A 23,193-nucleotide genomic window follows, 5' to 3' on the forward strand; every position below is an offset into this window, starting at 1 on the left:
AAAGGCTTCATGTGATTCTGTGTTGTTGGTATTAATGTATTTAGGTGGAGCTTTGAGGAAACATTAGTGGTAGTTCATTACACTGAACTTATTACAAAAATGAGCCATAAGAGTTATAATGCAGGTTTTTGTGAACACACAAAGGCACAGAATGTGTTTAATGTAAGAAACAAAAACTACTACATTTATGTAATAGATAACAGGGTTAACATCTAAAAATGCAGAATATTTGGAGAGCAGGACAATTTGCTTTTCATCTACTAAAGGGAATTTAAGATCCAGTTGCATCAGATTTTAAAGTTGCCTGAAGCCATCTCTTTGTGAATGTGTGGGTTCTCTCTGGGTACTCTAGCTTTAATTTATTTACCTGACCTTTATTGAACCAGGAATGTCCCACTGAAATTAAGAACGATTTTTGTAAGAAAGTCCCAGTAAATCTCGGTTCTCCGGCTTTAACCACTTGACCGTTTGGTCAGCTAGCCTCTCCACATTGCCCTAAGTGTGAGTATGGGTGTCTGCTTGTTTGACCTGTGTTGCCCAGTGCCCTTACCGGAAATAATTTAAATGTTCATACGAGCAAATATGTAAAAAAAAAAAAAAAAAAAAAAGAAAGCAAAGAAAACACACACACGTACACAAACAGGGTGCCCTAGTTTTTCAGCCATAACTGAAACGACACTTTTAACTTTTCTAAGTTGACCACATAGTCTGTGGTAGTACAACCACACATGCACACTGAGGCAATTACTCTGACACTGCAAAGCCAATCCAAAGCGACAGCTTCAGATTGGGTTGTATGGTCGACCAGTTGATAGCACAGTTGCTTTGCTTCGAGAAGGTCCTGGGTTCTAACCCCAGCCTGGTGTTTTTCTGCAGGCACTTTGCATCTTCTCCCTGTGACTGATATACAATATAGCATGAAATTCATATCACAATATACATTGTGATGGGTAACGATAATGATATATATCACAATATCATTTGTATGTCATGTCTGTAACTGTTTTGTTTTATGTTCATTGCCAGGTCTCCCTTAAAAATGTAATTTTAACAGAGACCTGGCAACGATAGGCAGCAGCATAAATCTCAGTGGTGACTTTGGTTAAATCAAAGTTAAATAAATTACATTAACCAGTAAAATGTTTCCCCATCTTAAAAGGAGTGCCATTTAAAAAATATGACCGGTTCTTATTCTATGCATAATTATCTCCTCCCTCCTGTTTATTCCTCTAGAACAGTGGTTCTCAAACTTTTTTCAGTGATGTACCCCCTTAAAAATATATTTTTAGTCACGGGCAAAACATTTTTGGAATTAAAAAGGGGTACAGTGCTGTAAAATCACTGTCTGATTTATTAAAGCCAAACAACTTATATCAGTGAACCTGACAAATACATCCATGTTGCAAACATTGCATGGTTAAACAAAAAAGAAAAACAGAAGACGGTGACCACCAGGAAGGTATAAAACCAGTCAAACCGTTTTATTTTAAAGGATATTGAAACTAAATACTGAATATAAAATTCAGTGCATGAACACACATTTATATTTTATCGAACTTTTCACAAAATAATTTTTCCCAAGACTTATTATGAGGAGCCTACTGATTTTTTAAAGATATTTTGAAAAGCTTCACGTACCCCCTGCAGTACCTCCACGTACCCCCAGGGGTACACGTACCCCCATTTGAGAACCACTGCTCTAGAACATCGACTGTATTGTGTATCTTATATAAATGTCTTCCATTTATTTCATTACACCACCTAATTTTCCATAACTTCTTACTTTCTTTCCAAACTACACTTCAGATATAGATCACTTTACTACTTTTGTAACAGCCTCCAGCCAACCTATCTGCTCTTTCATTACCCAAAACACCTACATGATCAGGAGTGTGTTTTGTTTAGTTCAGAACAGAACCTCAGACAAAACATTTTGGTGATTGTTTGGACTTCCATTTTCGGCAGTGCTGATAACGAATCATTACAAACTACTATTTTACTTATACTAATGGTATCCTCCACCCATTCTAAAGCTAAGCCTGCGTCACGCTGCTGAATCAGAACCGCGTCACTATAGAGGAACGTCAATTACGGCCGTCGCCTCCAGGTGAGCGCTGCTGTTACCAGAAGAAAAGGCCCCACGGGTGGGAAAAGTTTCTCAACAACGACAGTAAAGTTTCTGGGACAGATCGGGACTCGCAGAAAGCGCCTACAAGTTCGAACAAGACGCGGAGACAGCCGCTGGTGTTGATGATGATGATGATGATGATGATGACAGCTAGAATGACTCCGCTCCCGCTGAGCAGGTCCTGATCTCTGCTGTGTTTATTTCGTAAGTGTGTCTTGTTGCTCCACCTCCCAGCGCCTTGAGCGGAGCCCGCAGTCGAGGCGCGCCGAGGAAGCGGCAGACGTGAGGAGAACTGAGCCGAGAACTGAGCTGAGAGATGGCCGAGAATAAAGTGGGTCCGAACCTCCAGGCTGGAGCGGGATTCCTCGCCAAGCGGGTCCAGAAGTCCTTGAACAGAGCACAGGAGAAGGTAAATTGAAACCGGTTACTATTTTTTATTTTTTTGTGTGTGTCTCCATTTATTTTCATAAATATGCGTTAAACTCCGTCATGGAGCAGTTGGCTGGAGGATATCTCTACCAGCCCTGTTGCTGAATCTTGCTGGGATGCAGAACTTTTCTAGAACTGTAGCTCTGGACGGGCCCTCCCAGGCTGGGCATGCAGCAGCTGCTGCCGTTATTTCACTCTAGTTGACTCGGATTAAAACGTGCAGGAGCTCATCGTGGAGGTTATCTGTTCCTCTTTTCTCTTTTTTCCAGAGAAAAGACCAAACTTAATCTTCTCAGAGTTCAGCTTATGAAAATCCTAACTTGCTCACTTTCAGCTGCTCAACAAGAAAACTGGTTTGCTCTGTTCTGTGTTGTGAAGTTAGAAGCTGTTCCACTGTGCGGACGTACAAAAGTTGCCACTTCCTGTCTGTTCACTTCCTCTTGTTGCTGTCTTTCTCACTCAGTTTGTGGTTGACTGGTTTGATTTTTGGTGCTCCACCTCTATAGAAGAACAACAATGTTGCGTATTATATGTGAGGGATTATATTGGTGAGGGATTATGTGATGTATACATATGTTTCCAGACAGAAAAATGAAATGGGGGCCAGAGGGGAAATTCCGAAGTTTTGTTTTACATGTTAAGCTGAAAACCATCTGCATTCAATAGAAGGTAAAGGCCACATTTATCTTGTTTGGCTAAGAATTTGCGGCATGTTTGAGTATCGGTGTGTCAGGATAAGCAGGGCTGGACCAGCTTAGCCTATCTACTACCTAATTAATAGCTGGGCTGGAATTTTATATCTGCTGATAAATTAGGTCAATATTTGCCATAAAATAAATATCAGCCATTTGCTACTATTAAAAAAACAAACAAAACAGACAATATGTGGGCAGCCGCTAAAGGTCAGTATGTGGGGCTCCGCTCTTTGTGTTGCTTTCTGAACAATGAGTTAGGCAGCAGTGGAGACGCCAGGCAGTCGGTTCTGATGGGTCGTCCACAGGTTCCACTGAAATATCCCATTTATTTAGTTTCATATGCATCCAGACTAAGAACAACAGTTTCCAGGCTAAGCATTTCCATCAGGAGCATATAGCAATCTACTGAAAACAGAAATTTTAAAAAAAGTTGGTAACACATAGAGACATGTTCTCTGAGGCATTAGAAGAACCTGAATCCTGTTTTCTAAATCCTTAAAAACTGGAAACCAGTAGATGAGCCGGAACTTATCTTCAAAAATGTTGCGTTAAACTTCACAAGTTGGCAAAGACCAGCAATAAAAAAAATTATATGATCTGTTTGATAATGGAAGCTTGAATTTGTCTATTAAATTGCTTTATTAAAGTGTGATTAATTGCAATTGATGAATGACAGCCCCTAAAATGAACTGGAGTCCCACCTCTACTGCAAATACCTGGAGATTAGACGTTGCTTTCCTAAGAGAAAGCTGCTTCCTTGAACCTCTCAGAAGAATCTCACCTGTTGGAAAAGTTCTTTTTTTCAAGAGCACAAACGCTTTATATCAAAGTTTTATACTGAGATGTAAAATTTGAACTTGCGTAAATGTGCAAGGTTAAGGAAATCCTGATTTAATGACATTGCAATTGTCTAAATAACATTAACCTGACTTTCCTATTTGAAGTGTCTTTGGCTAAAAAGTAAGAAGCTTGTTTTAGGATTTCTGATGCTATATGCCATAATGTACCAAATCTTAACATTATTAGTGAACTTATTGCAAAATCAGAGGCTATAAAAAGTCTTTGCCTCACTGGTCGACTTTAAAGGTTTAAGAATACATACAGTTCTGCACTTTGTCCTGCTTTTCTTCACATTCTAGACAAAATGTTGATTTTGCAGCTGTATAACTCTGTATCACACATTAATCATTTAAATGTCCAATTGTTTCCCAGGTTCTTCAGAAACTGGGTAAAACCATGGAGACCAAAGACGAACAGTTTGAGCTCTGCTTCCAGAACCTCAACAAGCAGCAGGTACTGCCACACCTCCAGCCAATCAGAATCAGCTGCTGCTTCCAGTCTGTTCTAAGAACTAGCTTTAATAGTTCAGCGGCACGTCTTACAGCCTCCTCACAAATAATCTTCTTGCGATTAGCGATCCATGGGGACTAAACAATCAGTGTTTTGTTTCTGATGTTGCAATGGAGCCAACACACAAGTTCACACAATCAGCTTGGCCTTGATTTGAGGACTTGGAACATATTCTAGGACTTTTTTTCTTCTCGTCTCATTTTGCTTAGTTTCAGTTCTCTGTAGCAGACATGTGAAGAGGTTACCGTCATTTAGGAAGCAAAAGTTTTTTTTAGTTTTCTGCAAATTCAGACTAATTCTGGAAGAGGAATCTTTCGGTATGTTAGACAAAAATAATTGAACACCCCACTTATTACTGCAGCCTTGTTTAAGTGGTCTAGCGTTAGCTTTTTAGTTTATGTTAGCCAAATGATTCCTGTCCACACTGAGTGCCAGTAAAGCCTGGCGGGCCACCAGTTTTTACTTCTGCCCCCACCAGGCTGAGCATTGCTTCTTTTTTTTTTAATGTTTGCACTTTTTAAGACGTCATAGTTGGTGTTCAGGTATTAATTTTCCAATCTTTCAATAATAACCATCAAGTAATATTTTCAAATTTGTTGTCAACTTTAAACATTTTTAACCTCTGGATGAATGAGTGCCGTAGCGCCCAACCACCAGGCTTAGCAAGTTTTCTGGGGGAAACCTTGATGTGATGTGATAAATGTGATCATATTGAGTGGCATTTTTTGTTGAAACAAATGCAAAAAAAATGCTGTGATCCAGTTTTATTCCAAGACTTTTAGGTTAAGCTGTGCAACTCTATAGTGTTACTGTGAGGGATTAGCAGCACAAAACTTCTACAACCAAATATTATAATTTATAAAGTCATATCAGACAGTTTGTTAGGTACACCTGTTGAATTCATTAAATGACAACAACTCGGTGCGTTCAGGTATCTAGAAGGGGTAATGACAACAGGTTCAAACGGAGCAAGAAAGAACTTAAAGCTGCAGCATGTAGCTTTTATAAAACATGTTTTTTATACATATTTGTTAAAACTGTCACCATGTCATGACAGTAAGACATGAGATAGTCTAAGAAATGATCAATCTCCTCCACCTCCTCTCTTGAGCCACTATTGCTGTTTGAAGAAATGCACCACTCTGACCAAGGACAACCAATCAGAGCCAGAAGGAGGGGCTTAGTGCTGTCAATCAATCTTGTGTACCTTGTTCAATGTGTTAATGGCAGAGAAACGACTTACTGCTACAGAAGAACCGTGGCCATGCTAACTAGCTTCAGCATTCATGATAGGCTCTGCTGTCAGGAAGAAGCTGTAGCATGCAAATTAGAGGAGGGGCAGGACGGGATGAACAGGCATGATTGGCAGCACTAAGACCCGCCTCCTGGCTCTGACTGGTTGTATCTAGTTAGCACGGGGAGAAGGTAAAGGAGCAAAAGAATTTCACATTTTATCTGTGTCGTACCAAACTATCACCACATAGTGACAGTTTTAACAAACGTATAAAAAGAAAAACATTTTTAAAATTACATACTGCAGCTTTAAGGGTTATTGAATGGGACATGGCTGTAGTCAGATGAACTGGTCTAAGTAGCTCAGAAACTGCTGGTATATTGCAGCAGTGAGGCTCCAGGGTGTTTCCTGGACAAACATAAATATTCAGTGAGTAGGAGTAAAATGCCTTGTTGATGTCAGAGAATACACAAAGTGGTCTGAGAAAATATAAAGTCAGCAGTGGGTCAAATAACAACCAAAGTATGCAGAATACCATTTCCTGGAGTAGTCCAACTTCTGCTGGTGTATTGAGTAGTGGTGCTGATCATGTCCATCCTCTTAGGACCACACCTCTACTCACCATCTGGTGACTTCGTCCAGAAGGATAATACACAATGTCCCAAACCTCAAATCATCTTAAACTGATTTCCTAGACATAACAATGAGTTCAGTGTAGCCCAATGTACTCCATGGTAACCAGATTTCAGCTTAATAGAAGATGTGGTGAAAAAATCTCTAAAGGATTGTTTCCATAAGCTTGCTGCTGAATCTGTTCCCAGTAAGAACTGAGATAGTCCTGAACATAACAATTTGGTCCAGAGGTCAGTATAGTGGCCAGTAACTGTTTAGAATGCGATTTAAGAATCGGCAATTATCAGACAAAATAATTTTTCATAATTGGTCCTAACTAGGGGTGCACTGATAGCAGTTTTCTGGCTGATCGCAGATTATCGATCTTTTAAAAAGCCTAACTTACCGATTCCGATTTTGGCTGATGCCATATTTTTGTCTGAAATGTTGCTCAGTATATCAAGAAAGTTGCTGAATTGGCACCAATGGGGTGACTTTTGTTAACTGTAGATGTGCAGACATGACCTGGTCGTCCAGTTTGTCAGTCAAACCTCTCTCACAGGAGAAAAGAAAAGCACAGTGGTTGATTTTTAGACCTTTGTCGAGGTTGATAACATCGGTGGATAAGATCGGCTTCACATGTAAAAATTGTCCGATCACTGATCTCCCAAAATTAAGAAGGGTGCACCCCCACTCCGAATTCCTATAAAACAAGCTCAACTAATTGAGTTCTAAGTCATTTATTATTATTGTTGTGGGCTAGGCACTATTGTCCCCTGCGACCCAACACTAATTGAGCAGATGTACAAATTGCATGGATGGATGGATGTTGTTTATAATATGACTATTATTAATAATAACTAACCTTTAAAAGCAGTGTAGGTAACCTAAATGCAGTTCAATTTGTTTTAATTTCAACTGAATCAAATCAAGTGTTTTAGCATAATTTTCTGAGGTAAACAAAACAAGTTTAAGTGTATTTTAAGCTCCTGAGGTTTCATATAGGTTATTCTGTCCTTTGTTGTATTTGCTGTTATTGATTTTCTTGTTTGTATGGCTGCCAATACAATCCTTTAATATGCATTTTTGATCTGTAATAAAACAATTCACCAAATTTATTGGAATATAAACCTCTGCAGTCCTTTATTTTAAAAAATCTAAACAAAAACAAAAAACTGCATTCAAGGCTGCTTGTATTGATTTCTATGGGTAGGTCGCCACTCATTATATGGAGGAGACGCTTACTTGTTGTTTTTATGGGACCTTGAAGCTCTGACATCTGTTCATCTGTGTCTGCTACTCTATTTGAGCTAGTTTAACCATTAGCTTGTTGGCTAATGCTAGCAAAGTGGTCTCTGCTTATACCTGCTGACAAGCTTCCCTTTTTTCGCCTTTCTCTTGTTGCTAACTGTTGTGTCGTTTGGTGTATTCTCCAGTTGCCCCTTCTAGCTAGGCTCTTTTGTTAGTACCTCTTTAATTGTTGTATTTCTGAGAGATAACAAGTAAAAGGCGGTTGTAAAGAAAAGTGTCAATGAGCAACAGGAAGGGAGTTCACAGAGTGACTTGCTTGCTGCTTTCACCTCATTATCTCAACTGTTGCAACTATTTAAACGCTAGCTGCTATGATTCCCCCTCAACCCAGTGTTTACATCCCTGCTACTGTTTTTTTTTCTCATTTCTATGCAGAAACCTACAATATGTGCACATTTTTAAATTATCCTGCAAATTGCTCATTTCTTTAAATCTGATGATGATTTATTCAAAAACTGTACTGTTCTTATATTTTTCGTATGTTGGAAATTTGCCCATACTACACAGTCTCTTGTGCTTATTTTTCTATTTATTCAGCTTTGTGTGAATATGCATGCTTGCGATCGTCACTGCCACTGTGCCTGATAACTGCTTAAAAATTTAAAAACAACAGTTTGGAGTGATAACTGTGGATAAAGCAGGAAATGTTATGCCACCTGTTTGGCAATACGTTAGGTATTTGGGGAAAACAATTATCTATCGAGAATTATTGATATCGCTGTTATGAAACATTTATACAGCGAAAAGTTTCTGAGCTATATTGTCCAGGATTGGACACCCTGTGACTAGTGTGTTTTCAATAAATGACAAAACCTGTAACAACTGTCTCATTTGTTTGTAGAAAGTTGTGATGTTCATAACAAATACAATAAATATTTTATAAAGTATTTAACAAACTATGTCTCCTACAGTAGCAATTACTTAAAAGTAAATTAATTATTCAGTATAAAGGAGGAATTTGTTTGGTCCTCTTGCATCTTGACAGAACTGACAGAAATCAAACTGCTTAGAGATATAGGAGAATTCATATTTTATGTATCAAAACATTTGTAATTTACACCATATTTTTAAATCAGATGTAAAAAAAAAAAAAAAGAGGGTCCCACAGATTCCAGCTCATCCCACATTTAAACTGTATAGGTTGTTTTGTGGACATGACTGGATGCATAGTAATGGTGCCTGTAGGAGAGCTAGCTGCTGCTAGCACGTCACTAGCTACAGCGGCTAGTAGGCGCTGTCCTATCCAGTAATATCGACCACTGCACAAGAATTTTCTACGACAGTTTGCTATGGCCAATGTAGATAAGGGGGGATGGTAGTAAACCTGGGCAAAAAAAAACAACTCAGAAATTTTCTAGAAAAACTTGGAAAGTCTCAGAGCTCAAAAAGTTGAAAATGTTTGACTATTGAAACTTCTAAGTTGTTTTTCTAGAACATTTCTGAGACTAACCTAAAAGTTTCAAAGCTTTTTCTTGCAAGACTAGAGAATTCCAAGTTTTCTTCTAGAAAATGTCTCGAGTTTAATCTAAATGGGTTTTTTTTGGCAGAAATTTACTCCTTTTTTTTCTATCTACCATATGCTATAATATGCTGTCATAATTTCCCAACATAATAGATACTTTCTGTTTACTCATGGGGAATAAGCTCCAAAAAGCAACATGCAGCACACTTGAAACATAGTACCAATAATGTGAGGTTGCCAAGGAAACGATGAAGCAAAAGTGTGACTTCGGTTAACTTCTTGGTTTTGTCTGCTTTTCCTCTGGCCACAGGTCGACGGAACCAGGTTGTTTAAAGACGTGAAGGCGTACTATGCGGCAGTGAAAAGTGAGTTTAAACACATTGCATGGCTGCGTTCAGGCTGGACGTCGGCCCCCACTAGTGAGGCGAAAAGAGAAGTGAATTTGATCTATTCCTAAATTCTGATGACTTTCGCAATTCTGTCTGCATTGCTGGGCTGCAGGACAGAAAAGCAAAAGCCAACTGTGTTTAAAAAAAAAAGCAAAAAGAAATTCAGCAGAAGCAGCGCTGCTTGTATGACTCATCCAGTCAGGAAACAACAAGCTGTTTGACACAATGCCTCCTCAGGGCTCTGTGCAGCTGAAGCTGGTGGAGTAGCGATAAGTTTTATGATGACCTTTCTAAGGCCTGCAACGCTTTTCCACAGCTGTGCATGAAACATCCAAGCGACTGTCTCTGACCCTGAGAGACGTGTATGAGTCAGACTGGGACGGCGTGGACGACCTCACCGTCATTACAGAGGTGAGGCTTTTGTTCATTATGATACCTAATGTGAAAATGAAGCGGAATAATGACTTATGGTGATTGAAATTTATTCATTTAAAAAAAATTGCATTTGTTCATAGACCTCCTTATTCTGCTACTCCTATATAAAATGATGCAGGGTTTCCCTCGGTGTATTATAAGCCTGGCGGGCCACCAGGTTTTACTTGTGCCTCCACCAGCCTAAGCATTGCTTGTTTATTTAACTCTTTTTTTAAAATGTTAGCATTTTTTAAGACTTTACATTTGGTGTTCAGGTATTAACCTTGCAGTCTTTCAATAACACATAGTTATCAAGTGATACTTTAAAATTTCTTGTCAACTTTAAGCATTTTTTGGTAACACTTTATTTGACGAGGTGTGCATAAGACCGACATGAACACTCCTTCATAGACATTCATAAAGACTATGAAGGAGTCTTTATGAATGTCTGACTGTTGTCTTGATGCGTCATTCGGTAAATAATGACACTTTTAATGCAAAGTTGCTTTAAAAGTTACATGGAAAATCCATTAAAAGTGCCGACTTTGCATTATTTTGTAAATAATGACACTTCAATGCAAAGTCGGCACTTTTAATGGATTTTCCATGCAACTTTTAAAGCAACTTTGCTTTAGATGACTGCGTGTGGTTTTTAAAACTCGATTGTTTGCAAAAGTTTTGTGTTACTTTATCTTTCTTAAAAAGAAAAAGAGTCATTATTTACTGAATGACAATAGTCATAAACATTCATAAACACTCCTTCATGTTCATAGCAGGTGTTATGTCATGTTTATGACAGCGTCATGTCTGTCTTATGCTCGTCTAATAAAGTGTTGCCCATTTTTAACTCAAAAACATTTATCTATACGTTTGCTATATTGCAAGTTTTCAGGCTTTAGACAGACTTTTTAAAAATATTCAAGATTGTTGTTTCCATTCAATTATTCTTTTAATGTAGTTTTTTGAACTGACTGACTCTCCTCCGGTGCTTCAGAGTGAGGACTTGCTATGGAACGACTTTGAGGAGAAAATAAGTGACCAGCTCGTCCGCACCATGGAGAACTACACCAGCCAGTTTCCTGAGGTCAAGGTAAACGGAAATAATAATAATATAAAAACTTTATTTATCCCAAAAGGAAATTAAATGTTATCATTTAAGTTTGCTATAAAAAAACAAAACAACTTTGCTGTAGGAAGGAATGGCATTCAGCAGCTGTGTTTCCAATACAGATGTGCCTGAACTATCTATCTCAGATTTTCTAGAAACTGTTTGTTTTCTCCACAAATAAGCGAAGCAAAACAGATTCTAGGGTTATAAATCTGATGGATATCAATGAATATAAAAATTATCCTAATTTACACATCAAAACATGCGTCTAACATTTTATCCAATTGCTATGAAAAAAAACAACAAATGTTCAACATATCTGCTGTTGGGTGTGCAGATCTGTGTCCTATCACTGTATTGTTTTTTTCCATAATTTTTTGTTAACAGATTGTCTTTTTGGAGTCATTGTGATGAGTGGGTTTTTATTTTTTGCTTTTTCAGGACCGGGTTGCGAAGCGGGGACGCAAACTGGTGGACTACGATTCGGCTCGTCATCACCTGGAAGCTCTGCAGAGCGCCAAGAAAAAGGACGAAGCCAAAATCACCAAGGTAACATAAATAGGCATGGCGGCTTAAAGCTGGGATTTCACTTTTTTATTTTCCCAACATTCTTTCTAATCCTGCTTATCAGGCAGAGGAGGAGTTCAACAAAGCCCAGAATGTCTTTGAGGAGATAAATAACGAGCTGCGGGAGGAGCTGCCTGTTCTCTACCAGAGGTATCAGCAGCAGAAACTCAACACAGACTCAGATTTTGCTGGAATCTGTGTGGGAAGAAAGAAAACTTTGTTTCATGGACAAAGTTCAAATTTGATCTGGTTTCTCTGTCTGCAGTCGGATCGGCTGCTACGTCACCGTGTTCCAGAACATCTCGAACCTGAGAGATGTCTTCTATAAAGAAATGAGCGTGGTAGAAAATCTCACTGCTGCTGTGCGAACGGAAGACTCCAGAAGGTCCTCCTGTAATCATCTTGAGTTTCTTCTTTTTACAGCTAAACCGGGAACTTTACAATGTGATGAAGAAACTGGAGACTCAGCACTCGGGCAAAAATTTCATCATCAAGGGTTTGAGTAGGTAGGGCAATGCTTTTACATTTGTTTTAATTATGGCTGCTGTGAAGCCCAGAATGAACCAGACTTTGGTTTAAACTAGATGGTCAGACTCCTGGAACAACATCTCAACCATCAGTTCAATCATCACTGAGAGCGTAGTAGACGGCGAGAAGCAAATTGATAATTCCATGATCAAACCTTTTATCAGTTATCGATGAGAAGCATTTACAGCATCTACTGGGTGGAGCAATAAAAAAAATATTCAGAGAAACTGGCCACTAAAGAGTACACAGGCAAAATGACATCATCGTCGACAACTGGGCTCTCATGGTCCCACAGCCCCACCCTTATTCACGCCCACATACTGAGGAACACACTGCCAATGGAGACACAAATGCCAAATGTGGACCTTTGTACCACACAGCATCATTCCATTGACCGAACTTTGGACACAAAACCGCGTAAAGCTGTTGACTCTTCTTCTTTTAAGTGTCTCACCTTTAAATAATTACATTACTTTGCTTCTACAAGGCAGAGACTCCTCTCTGAAGAGAGGCTGTCCCTGAACCCACAATGCTTTGGTAATCAGTTAAGATCTTTGTTTATGGAAAAGATTCTTGCTGTGAAACATGGGAGGGGCTCGGCGTGATGCCTGGGTACGCCACAGGCTGGCCTGACTCTGCAGGATACAGCGACTTAGGAAGATTACAAGGGGATTTCTGGAGCATGTTGTAGTGTTTGACTCATAGCTCTGGGTGTTATTCCTAAAGATAATAACCCAAAATATTGCGTAGCAGCTCTTTTCTGACAGTAAAAAGCTGTAATCCAGTTTGGGCTAGGCTTACGTTCAATTTTGCTAAACGTATGGCTGTCATAGAACGAAGCAGACACTTTGAGAAACACTTTAAGGAAGAAGGTCTTTGTATAACAATTCATTATTTTTTTTAGCACAAATGCTGATTCACAGAAAATGTCAGAGTGCTGAGTACTCACAAATCAAGGTTGTGCTTCATAGCAAGGCTATTCCTCAAAAATGTTATAAAAATGACCAAGACTTCATGATTATTATAGTGCTCACAAAAAGTTCAAATCATCTTTAGATGTATGCATATTTAATCAACAAAGCCAACATGTAGAAGTGTTTGCACCCTTGTAGTAACAGATGCTTGCAACAATGAATTGTTGCAACCTCAAAGGTTGCAACAACAGTCGCTCTGCAGGTGTAAGGTCAACTGACACCAACCAGGCAGCAGCTCAGCTTGTCTGCACAAATATTTTAGCATCTGAAGCTCTGCTTTTGGAGAGGCTGGACTCCCTTATACACTGAGTTACTCTGGGAAGCATGTTGGGAGTGTGTGGGAGTACGAGACTGCAGCAGAGTGTTCTTCCATAAACTAATGCCTAACACACAGGGATGTAAATTGGCACCCCCTAGTGGCCAAATGCGGGTAAAAGTATGACATGGTGTGAATTTGAACAGTGCACCCGCCACTGTGGTGGGTTGGCATTTTGAACAGGAAATGCCAGCCCACCATTGGCATTTTGAACTTCTGTCCAAACTCATATACTTGTGAAAAAGTTTGACATTTTGGGGTGGGGTGGTCCAAGGACTGTCTAGCTGTTGCTCGTTTTGTCTGACCACCCACTGGACATGCCCCACACATGCACTGAGTAAAAAAAAAAACACAACTCACTGAGTATTGCTCACTGACGGCAAGCTGGATTAAAAATTCTACACAAATATTACTAATATTAAAAAGAAATATTACTTTTGTACAATAAAATGTCAGCAAATGCTCATTTACAGTCGTTAATTCCTCATGGCAACAATATTTGACATAGGGCGTTTATAATTTTGTCCAGTATAATTTGCTTGTACTGGAGGGGTTTGTAATCAAGTGAAATGTTACACACAAAAAAGAAAAACTGTGGCTGTTGAGACGTCTTAGTGGCTGCTAAGAAAATGTCTCTACCCGCCGCTGCGGCTGCTGGAGGAAATCTTTAATTTCCACCCCTGTTAACACAAAGTCAAAGAACTTGGAGTGAGACTTTAGAAGAGTGAAATTAAAAGTCCTTCACAATTTCTTGTTGTTACATCAACAAAGTTTTTACAAGTTGTTGAATTCTTTGTCTCACTATCCTTAATTTGGCTTGTAAATCACACCGTGTTGTGTGCTAAAGAATCAGTGTGATTTTTGTTTGATGTGCTCACATTTGTCCCTTATTTTCTGAGCCAATACTCTCCTCTTTCTTCTCAAACAGCTCAACTGGCAAGTCAAAGAAAAGAAGGTCCCTGGCCATCTCCAACCCCATCCCCTGCAACACGGCTTTCCCAGCTGACCACGTCTCCATCCATTCCTCCACCCAAAACGGCAAAGAGGCTGCTCCAACTTCCCCCGTCCAACAGACTCAGGGCATTTCTGAAGAAGACACCGCCCCAGAGGAGAGCGGCGCCCCATCCGAAAGCATCACTTCATCAGACTCGGATCTCAGCTCCAGCGGTGTGAACACACCCAAGAGGCAATCTGTGTGCGACGATGAGAACAGCAGCAAGAGCACACGCAATGAGAGTCCGGAGGACCTGGAGGCGGAGCTCGCCACGAATCAGTCGGATGACTCTGGACTCGGGGTGCCAAAGTCTGAGGCGGCGAATCAGGAACTGTCCAGCCCCTCTGAGATGGCGGATGGCGATGATGTGCAGAGTCTCGACCAGGGCGCTGTGGGCACTCCGTCGTCAGAGGAGGCCAAACCCGAACCTCCGCCTGTTCCGGTCCCCCGCCAGTCCTTCCATTCCACAGACCAGCAGCCTCTGCTACCTGCCGAAGGGGAGGACCAGATGGAAACGTCGGACAATCCAGAGACGACAGAGGAGAGAGATGACTTGAGTTCTCAGAATCCACCTGGCTTTCTCTACAAGGTCTACATCACTGCTGTCCAGTAGCAACACAAAATTAATCTTAAGTTACTTTTCTCCATGTTCTCCCAAAAAATATCTGAGTCCAAAACCAGACCCATCGTCAAAGAGAAGAGAGAATTCAGATTTTTTTTTTTATTAAGAAGTTGCATATACTCTCTATTGGATAGTAAGACGCCCCATAGAGGACCGGAGGCGTTCCTTCACAATCAGCTCACAAACGCACCATTTTGTATAAAGTCACATTGATAACAAATGTCAATTTAAAATTATACATACACCTTAAAGATCCCCAGTGAAAACGTGTTTATAGGTTCTTAACCGTTTGGAGCAGAAAACGGGTTGAAAGCTGATCTCTTAACTGTGTGTTGATGTTTGTTTGTGTCATATCTTTCATTGGAGACGGGACTGAACAAGAATATGTCCATTTATGAATAATTCCGAGTAACGGACACAACCAAAACAGGAGACAGTATTACCCCATGAAAATAACTCAAAAATAGTTCAAATAATTTCTTACAGAAAGTTTCTGTCATGTTTGTTGTAGAGCAGGAATGGAAAGCCCACGTTTGAACTGCTGTGCTCAAGTTTGTGGTACATTTATCAAAAAAGAGATAAAACTCTATATAACTCTATTGAGATATTAAGAGAAAAGGAAACCCTTGCAAAAACTTTATTCCGTAGCAGAAGGACTTTAATAATGAACTTACTGCCAAATACATTATTGCAAGGGAACCAAAAAATTCCTGTGAAAAGCAAAATGTTCTTGTGTTTATTGAGTTGGAATTGAAAATATCTCAGCCACCTTTGAGCAAAACAATAAAACTATCTTATTTTCCACCAGGCGGTGGCGACAGAGAGCAATGAATCGTCTGAAGAAGGCCAGCTGCAGTTTGAACAAGGAGACGTCATCCTGGTGCTGGCTGACACCCAAGAGGTTAATCTTTCTCTCTCTCTCTTTCTTTGTGTGTGTGCACGTGTGTGTGTGTGTGTGTGTGTGTGTGTGTGTGTGTGTGTGTGTGTTCGTTCTCAACGAGCATATCTCGCCTTACATCATGCTGCTGCTCACATTGAGGATGACACCCTTCCTGTAAACTTTTGACCTAACAAGTCATTTCAGACCAAGACATTGTGGAAACTTGTTTTTAGCCTTCAGTTGTAAGCATTCAACTTTCCCCCCCCGCCCCCCCCGCTTTTGATCATATGCTCGTGAGGAGTCTTTGCCATTTTCTCAGAATAATTTTCCCTGCAGATAAAATAAACAAGAAAAAATTGTGTTCAGATCCTAATTATTATTTTACACAATCCAGCTTCTCTGTTTACCATCGTACGTTCAACAGATCCTTGATCAGTTCCTAGTTCCTTTGCCTCATCTACACATTTTGTCATGTTACAGCCACAAACCTGTATTATGTATGAAATTATGTATTTTTTGGAATGTTGTGTGATGAAGCAGTACAAAGTAGTGTGTCATTGTAAAGTGGAATGAAAATCTTCTTTGCCTTTCAGCCTTTCCCCTTAGGGGTCGCCACAGCGAGTCATCTGTCTACATGTAACCATGTCTTGTGCATCTTCTCCTCTCACCCCAACTACCTTCCTGTTCTCTTTCACTCCATCCATAAATCTGCTCTCTGGTCTTCCTCTCTGTCGGTTCCATCCTCAGCACCCTTCTACTGATGTATTTCCTCTGTACATGTCCAAACCATCTCAGTCCAAGCCATTTTTGTCTCCCAAAGAGAACTTCTTGTCATAAAACTATACTGCCACTCACAGATGCCCATTTCTAACCTCAGGCTTCATTTAACAACTCTTTCCCATAACGTCATTGATTGACTCATCAACTTTCTACCACTTGTTCTTGAAAATTGGCACCAGCACAATTCTCCTCCATTCTTCAGGCCTCTTCTCTCTCACTGAACACTAGTCAAAAACTCACTGCTGTCTCTCCTTCCACTCCTCCACAGGTTTATCATCCGTACCAACTGCCTTTCTACTCTTCATCCTTTTCCATGTCTCTCTTGCTTCAGCCTTACTAATCTTTACCTCCTGATCTACAGTAGCCACTTCTTCTCCTTTTGGTTCTCTCATTTTCTTCATTTATCAACTTTTTAAAGTACTCCATCCATCTTCCTTTAACACTTTTTGAATGTGTCAGACCAATTTCATCTTGATTCTTAATCCTCTTAACCTGTTGGACATCCTTCCCGTCTCCATCTCTTGCCTTGCCAACCGATATAAATCATCCTTCCTTACTGTCCACCCTGTCAGAGTCGGTGTTTGTTTGGCCTTTGCTTCCTCTACCTTCATTTTATGCTGTGTGTCCCTTTATACTCCTGGTGACTCTCTTCAGTCCTCACATCGTCCCACTTCTTCTTAGTTGCTCTCTTTCTCTGTATTCACACTTCCACTCTTCTGGTTCTGGTTCTGCTCTGCTTCCCCAGAACCAGAACCAAATGAAGAGAAGCATCATTCTATCCGGCTTCTATCCACCACAAATCTGGAACAAACTCCCAGAAAACTGCAAGTTGCTTTTGATAATTACTTGTAGGATACTGCATGATGATGGAAGTCACTTTGAACTCCCTTGCAGCTGAAATGTGAAACACAAATGAACTCGACTTAAGAGATGAAGGAAGGCAAGAACGGTTTTCTTTCAGAACATGCTTTTTCATTATTACACCATTGCCATTATTCCACTTGAAAATGATCTCAAAGTTTATCGATTATCACAATAACTTCTGGGACAGTTTATCATCCAGCATAATTTATCATGATGGTCGTAGAAGTGGTTGTGAGTGTGTACTGCATGCGCAGTGGGTGTGTGTTCTAAGCTGGGTTTTCCATCTGTGTGTGTCTGGCAGCTGGACGGCCTGCTGATGGGGATCAGGGAGGAGAGCTGGAAGCAGCACCAGGATCTGGACCTCCACTCTGGGATCTTCTCAGGAAACCTGGTCGGCCCGCTGCAGGCGGACTGAGGCCGCCGCCACTCTGACCTTTCTCCTTCCTCTGAGCTGATACTGGGTCACACATGATGATGATGATGATGATGCAACCTGTGGAACAAACGGGACCCGGCTGACGAACATTACATAAGTGTTTGGAAATGTTCCAGTATTTTCACCTCTTTATGTTTTTACAAGATTTCTACGAGCCACTGTGAAACAATCTTTTGAAGCTGTTTTTAATGTTTTACAACAAAATCAATAAAGTTCTAAATGATGGGGGAAGTTTTTTTTTTTTTTAAAGTAAGACCTGGGTTAATACACCAATAGATTTATGTGCTGCTATATAAATGGTGGATTTTTACAGACTAACTGAAATTATGTGCACTGTAAACACAAAGACACCTTCAGCTCATCAGCATTTGCCAAGGATGTGAAAATATTCCAAAACTCTGGAAACACACGGGGGGGGCTGAACTATAAAAACTGAACAAAGATTGAGCTAAAAATTTGTTGGTCAAAAAAAGCCAAATTTTGTTGAAAGCAATAAAGAAGGTAAAACATGAGAGCTCTGCATGCATGTCATGTTTGTCTTTGTAACGACAACCATGTTTAATTTTTCTAAATTATGATAGTTTTGGTTTTCTGATTGTTTTATTACACAAATTTTCAATAAAGTACGCAGAAGATTTGGGCTGAAGAGAAAAAAGCCATTCAGCCCAGGACACGTTTGTAAATAAGATGGTTTTAGTCTGGCTAGAAAAAAGGACCAATTTAAAAAAAGTGAACTGAACATTTACAAGCCATAGATAGAATTTTGAAACAAAGCCAACTTGTTCAGTTGTGCTAAACCTGGGGTGCTCAAAGTGTGGCCCGGGGGCTATCTATGGTCCCCTGAAGTATTTCATTCGGCCCCTGACCACCATCCTGGATGGAGTAAAGTTGATTCAGATGGACACTTTATTTTTACCATTTATTTTCAGAGACAAACACCGTAGGCCTGCATTTGTATTGGGAATTCACGTGAAAAAAAACAAAATTATAAAACCATAACTGTCATAATGAAAGATGGATATTCACTTGAAAAGGTCCAAGGTAAAAACAGTTACATTTATCTTGACAACATGTCCGCCGATCCCTAAAAAGTCTTAAGTTTATGCATCAAATTAAGGCCTTAAAATGACAAATTCATTTCAAAAAGCAAGTTGGCCTTGAATATGTTGATCACAGGCCTAAAATTATCTTTTGGCAGGATTATTTTATTTAGAGTATATTCTATGTATTTTGTTTTCTCGTAAGGCTCAAGGTTGAGTCACGCAGACGTCTTTTTTTTGCGTTCGGTGACTCACTGGTCACAGACTCTTTCTAGCTAACTAGCTGTTGGGTCGTCTACCTCGTGTGAGTTACAGTTTGTCTGCAGTTATCTGGATGAAGTTATTACGTTTCCTTGGACATATAGGTCTTAAATTCCATGAGTGTTGGGCCTTAAAAAGTCTTCGATTTGAGTTGGTGAAACCTGCATAAACCCTGCAGTAGAACAACCCGATGGTGCAAAACCTTTTTATGTTTTAGATCTACGATGATTTACAGATCCCATTTCTGCAAAAATTATTTGAATAAGATCCTGCATGGTTAGTTTATTATTGAGCAAATTAATGTTTATTTTTTTAAATTCTCTTGTGAAAAAAAGGAAAGGATTATGCTCCCTCCCCCTCAAGTTCTTTCAACTTCACAATTTTGGACCATGTGGCAAAACAGCTGGTGATCCGTTTGTTTTGTTTGTTTGTTTGTTTTATAGGGGGGGTTGCATACTTCATCGACCTGCACAGCCATGAAGAGATTAATGTTAAAAGGAGATATTCTCAGTGGAGCACTCTGGGCTTTGCTCCAGTATGAATCTAATTTATTGTTACTTGTCTTGTACTTTTTTCCAGAGCGGGGCCCTAACTGGGTGAGGACATGTCAGAGGTTTGTTTCCTCCCTGCTGACCTCGCGCTGTTCTGCTCTGCGCTGCGCTGCTTGTTTGCAGTGAGTTTTCCTTCGGGCTGAAGGAAAACTCTGAGGTCACTCGGGGCTCCATGCTGCCATGACGCAGCTCCATCAGTACGCAGCGTTAACGTGAAGAGGCACACGGTGGATAAACACAGAAAAAGCTCCCCTGCCAGCTACGGAGTCTCAACCCCAGCACGGTCGCATTCTTCACCTTTGTAGAGTTCACTCTGTGTAAACACCCTGAGGTGATATAAAAAGTGATTTAAACTTCCATTTCACATCGATTAAACATCTCTTAAATAAGCCTCTGGTAGCAGCGGGACAAAGCGCCTCACATGGGAGGCCGCAGGAGAACAAGTCGCTCTCTGTGGAAATGAACAGAGGAAATGTTTAATATGCGTTTCTTCCTGAAACAATATTCCTCCACACCGCGGGCAGAGACACGACTGGTCAGGGCGAGGTCAGAGGTCGCAGTCAGAAAAACAACATTAGCAGGAATGGACGCGTGTGCAGCTTGGTGCTGCTTGGAGCTAACACAGTTCATCTCCTACCTGAAAAACTGATGCTAAAGCTAACATGACTCCTGACTGGTTATGCTAGTGTTTACAGACTACAACCTGGGAGCTGCAATTCCCAAGCTTCCAGGTTTCCATATCACAGAGGAGTCCTCTCTACTCAGCTCCTTCAGACTAGCCAGCAGCAATTAGCAAACATCTGTTGGAACTGTGCATCATCTGAGCTCATTAAACCAGCTATCTCTCAGTGAAATGCAGGTAAAAATGTTGCTAAAGGGTTGATAGAGGAGCCATGTTGTGATGACTTCCTGAAGGCAGAGTTTCAGGAAGAGCATTAGTTAAAGAGAGAGGCCTAATTTCAAGACATTAAATTATGAAGTTAAATTTCATATAAGTCATATTTGATATATGTAGCATTTTTATAACAACTGATGTTAACATAGTTATTTGTGCTACAAAATAGCACTATATGACTGGTAGTTTCTTCTACATATTATGAAGGGTTAGTTCAGATCTTTTAGAGGTGAGTTTCGGTGGAGTTGTCAGGAATAATTCTCTTAGCAGTTGACAAATGTTGGCATGTTGTTATATTAAATACATTCTCAAAGTGCAGGAAGGCTAACAAGCTGGCTCACTTTTTTCACCTTCATCTAAAAACAATCTAGAAACTACATTTTGTGTTGTCTTTGACTAATACTTTAACTGGTTTAATGTTCTGAAACACTAAAATGTCAAAAGCTTGCAAACAAATGTGAACATCAGAAACTAGAACTAAATACATTTGATCTGAAATGGTCACATATTATTTCCTTTTCTAAAGGAAGCAACATTAATGTAGAGGTTTAGGAATATTTTCAATCTAAAGGAATATTTCTGCAGTATTTCTTATTAAGTTAAAACTGTGTAGAATCCCAAAACCAATACGACCTGTTGAAAGAAAGATAAATTAGAAAACTAATCCAATAATTTGAAAAGTAATTAGATTTTCAGTTTTTCCTTTTTTAAAGGAGTAAATACTCTTTCGCTAAACTGTATTGTACACGGTTTTGTTTTGTTGTGAGCTTAGAAAACTACAATTATTTTTATTCCTAAAAAAGGAAAACTGTTTCTCATGCCGTGAGTATTAGAAAAAAACCTTCCTTGTGTAGAACAAGCCAGATTAGATCATTACAGATAGAAGAACAAGTATAGGCCTCCCTGTTCCCCGTAGATTAAATATGAACTCTCTCTTTCTTCCCACGTTTTTGGCTAATTAAGTAATTAAGAGCCACATTGGGCCCCAGAGATCCAGTTCACAGACCCCTAGCCTGTTGTCATGGCTCCACACATGAGCAATTTCAGGGTTTTTTTAAATACCCACACGTTGACTTTAGAAAGTACTCAGCAGAATTCCCCCCACCCCCTCAAAACTCCCACATTAGTAACCACATCGCTATTTTAATTGTGATAATCATGTGGCTTCCTGCGTGTTTGGGTGGCCCTGTGTATGTTTGTAAGTGTGCAGGGAAGAGTCCTCCGTTATGCAGCCTGACTCATTCGAAGTGTGTATTTCTTATCGCCCCTTTTTCTGACATAACGCAGACATGTCCTCTGTGTGTGTGTGTGTGTGTTGGTTGGTAACTTTTGGCAGTCTGTGGCGGTTTTGGCTGTGAAATGTTCTAATTTTCTCCACATGGCTGGCTCCATGGCTATTGGAGAATGAAATCTTTAAACTTTACAAGCACCGTGTGGAAAAGTAACTGCAGCCAAGCTGAAGAGGTGTTTCGGGGAGCTTCTGTTACTCAGACCTTTCCAATTAGCTAGCTAATGTAACTGGAAAAGCAGCCATTAAGCTTTTCTGCAGTTTCACAGCCGTCCTCGGCCAGAAACGTACTGGTTTTCCACAGGCTGGTGCCAAATCTGTTAAGATCACCCGATGCTCATTTCCCCTCCTCGTTTCGTCTTTGAAAATTAGCTTAAGACACAGTGCAGTCCACAGGGTCCATACGTCAGATGGGAATATAACTTCCTGTCTCCATGTTTCAAGTTGGTACGCTTGTTGTTTACTAGCTTACTCTGGCTGACTGGGATTAATCATTACAAAGTAATCTTTCTGAAACGCAGGATGGCATCCATCTTTATAACCTCTGCTGCTGAGGTTCTTCCGGTTCGCTTTCTGTTATCGAAGAATGGTAAAAGCGAGTGTTTCATTTGAGCTTGATGTGCATTTCCTGGTTCGGAAAAGCAACAGTCGATTTAGAGCAGGGCATGTGTTCGCATCTGATAAGTCATTTTAAAAGCACAGCTGGGATTTTACGGCACTCCGCTGATGATTGGCCACCGTAATTTGACATATTTCAGGATGCAGAGCCACACCACAGGAAGGGACGGTTCAGAAGTTAACCAAATAGTGGATACCACAGAAAAACAAACATTTTGTAGGGTAAAGAGGACCTCTCCCAAAGTTCCTTCATGTTTTTACAAATCTCCAAATAAAACCATTCAGACACCATTCATCTAGTTTACATGATTAAAGTGTTTAATTGCAAGTGGCGCTCCCCTTTCAGGCCCGGCCTGAAAAATGCTGACTTCCCCTCTAGCACTTTTTTTTAAAAAAGATGTTGATACTTTAAAGAGTGAATATGTTTAATGTGAGTGTTTTGTGATA

At 40.0% G+C, this 23,193-nt stretch overlaps 1 protein-coding gene across 1 annotated transcript; it reads left to right on the forward strand.

Annotated features, from left to right (window-relative positions):
• Window positions 1-2,104: 2,104 nt before the first annotated feature.
• LOC102229777 (bridging integrator 2-like) lies at window positions 2,105-18,321 on the forward strand. The gene is made up of 12 exons (XM_005807809.3): window positions 2,105-2,537; window positions 4,465-4,545; window positions 9,532-9,586; window positions 9,927-10,021; window positions 11,019-11,114; window positions 11,574-11,681; window positions 11,764-11,849; window positions 11,965-12,040; window positions 12,123-12,205; window positions 14,446-15,100; window positions 15,942-16,034; window positions 17,959-18,321. The coding sequence occupies exons 1-12, from the start codon at window positions 2,445-2,447 to the stop codon at window positions 18,070-18,072; spliced, it is 1,635 nt and encodes a 544-aa protein (XP_005807866.1). The 5' UTR covers window positions 2,105-2,444; the 3' UTR covers window positions 18,073-18,321.
• Window positions 18,322-23,193: the final 4,872 nt, after the last annotated feature.

Source organism: Xiphophorus maculatus, chromosome 20 (genome assembly GCF_002775205.1).
Source record: "Xiphophorus maculatus strain JP 163 A chromosome 20, X_maculatus-5.0-male, whole genome shotgun sequence".
Classification (NCBI taxonomy): Eukaryota; Metazoa; Chordata; class Actinopteri; order Cyprinodontiformes; family Poeciliidae; genus Xiphophorus; species Xiphophorus maculatus.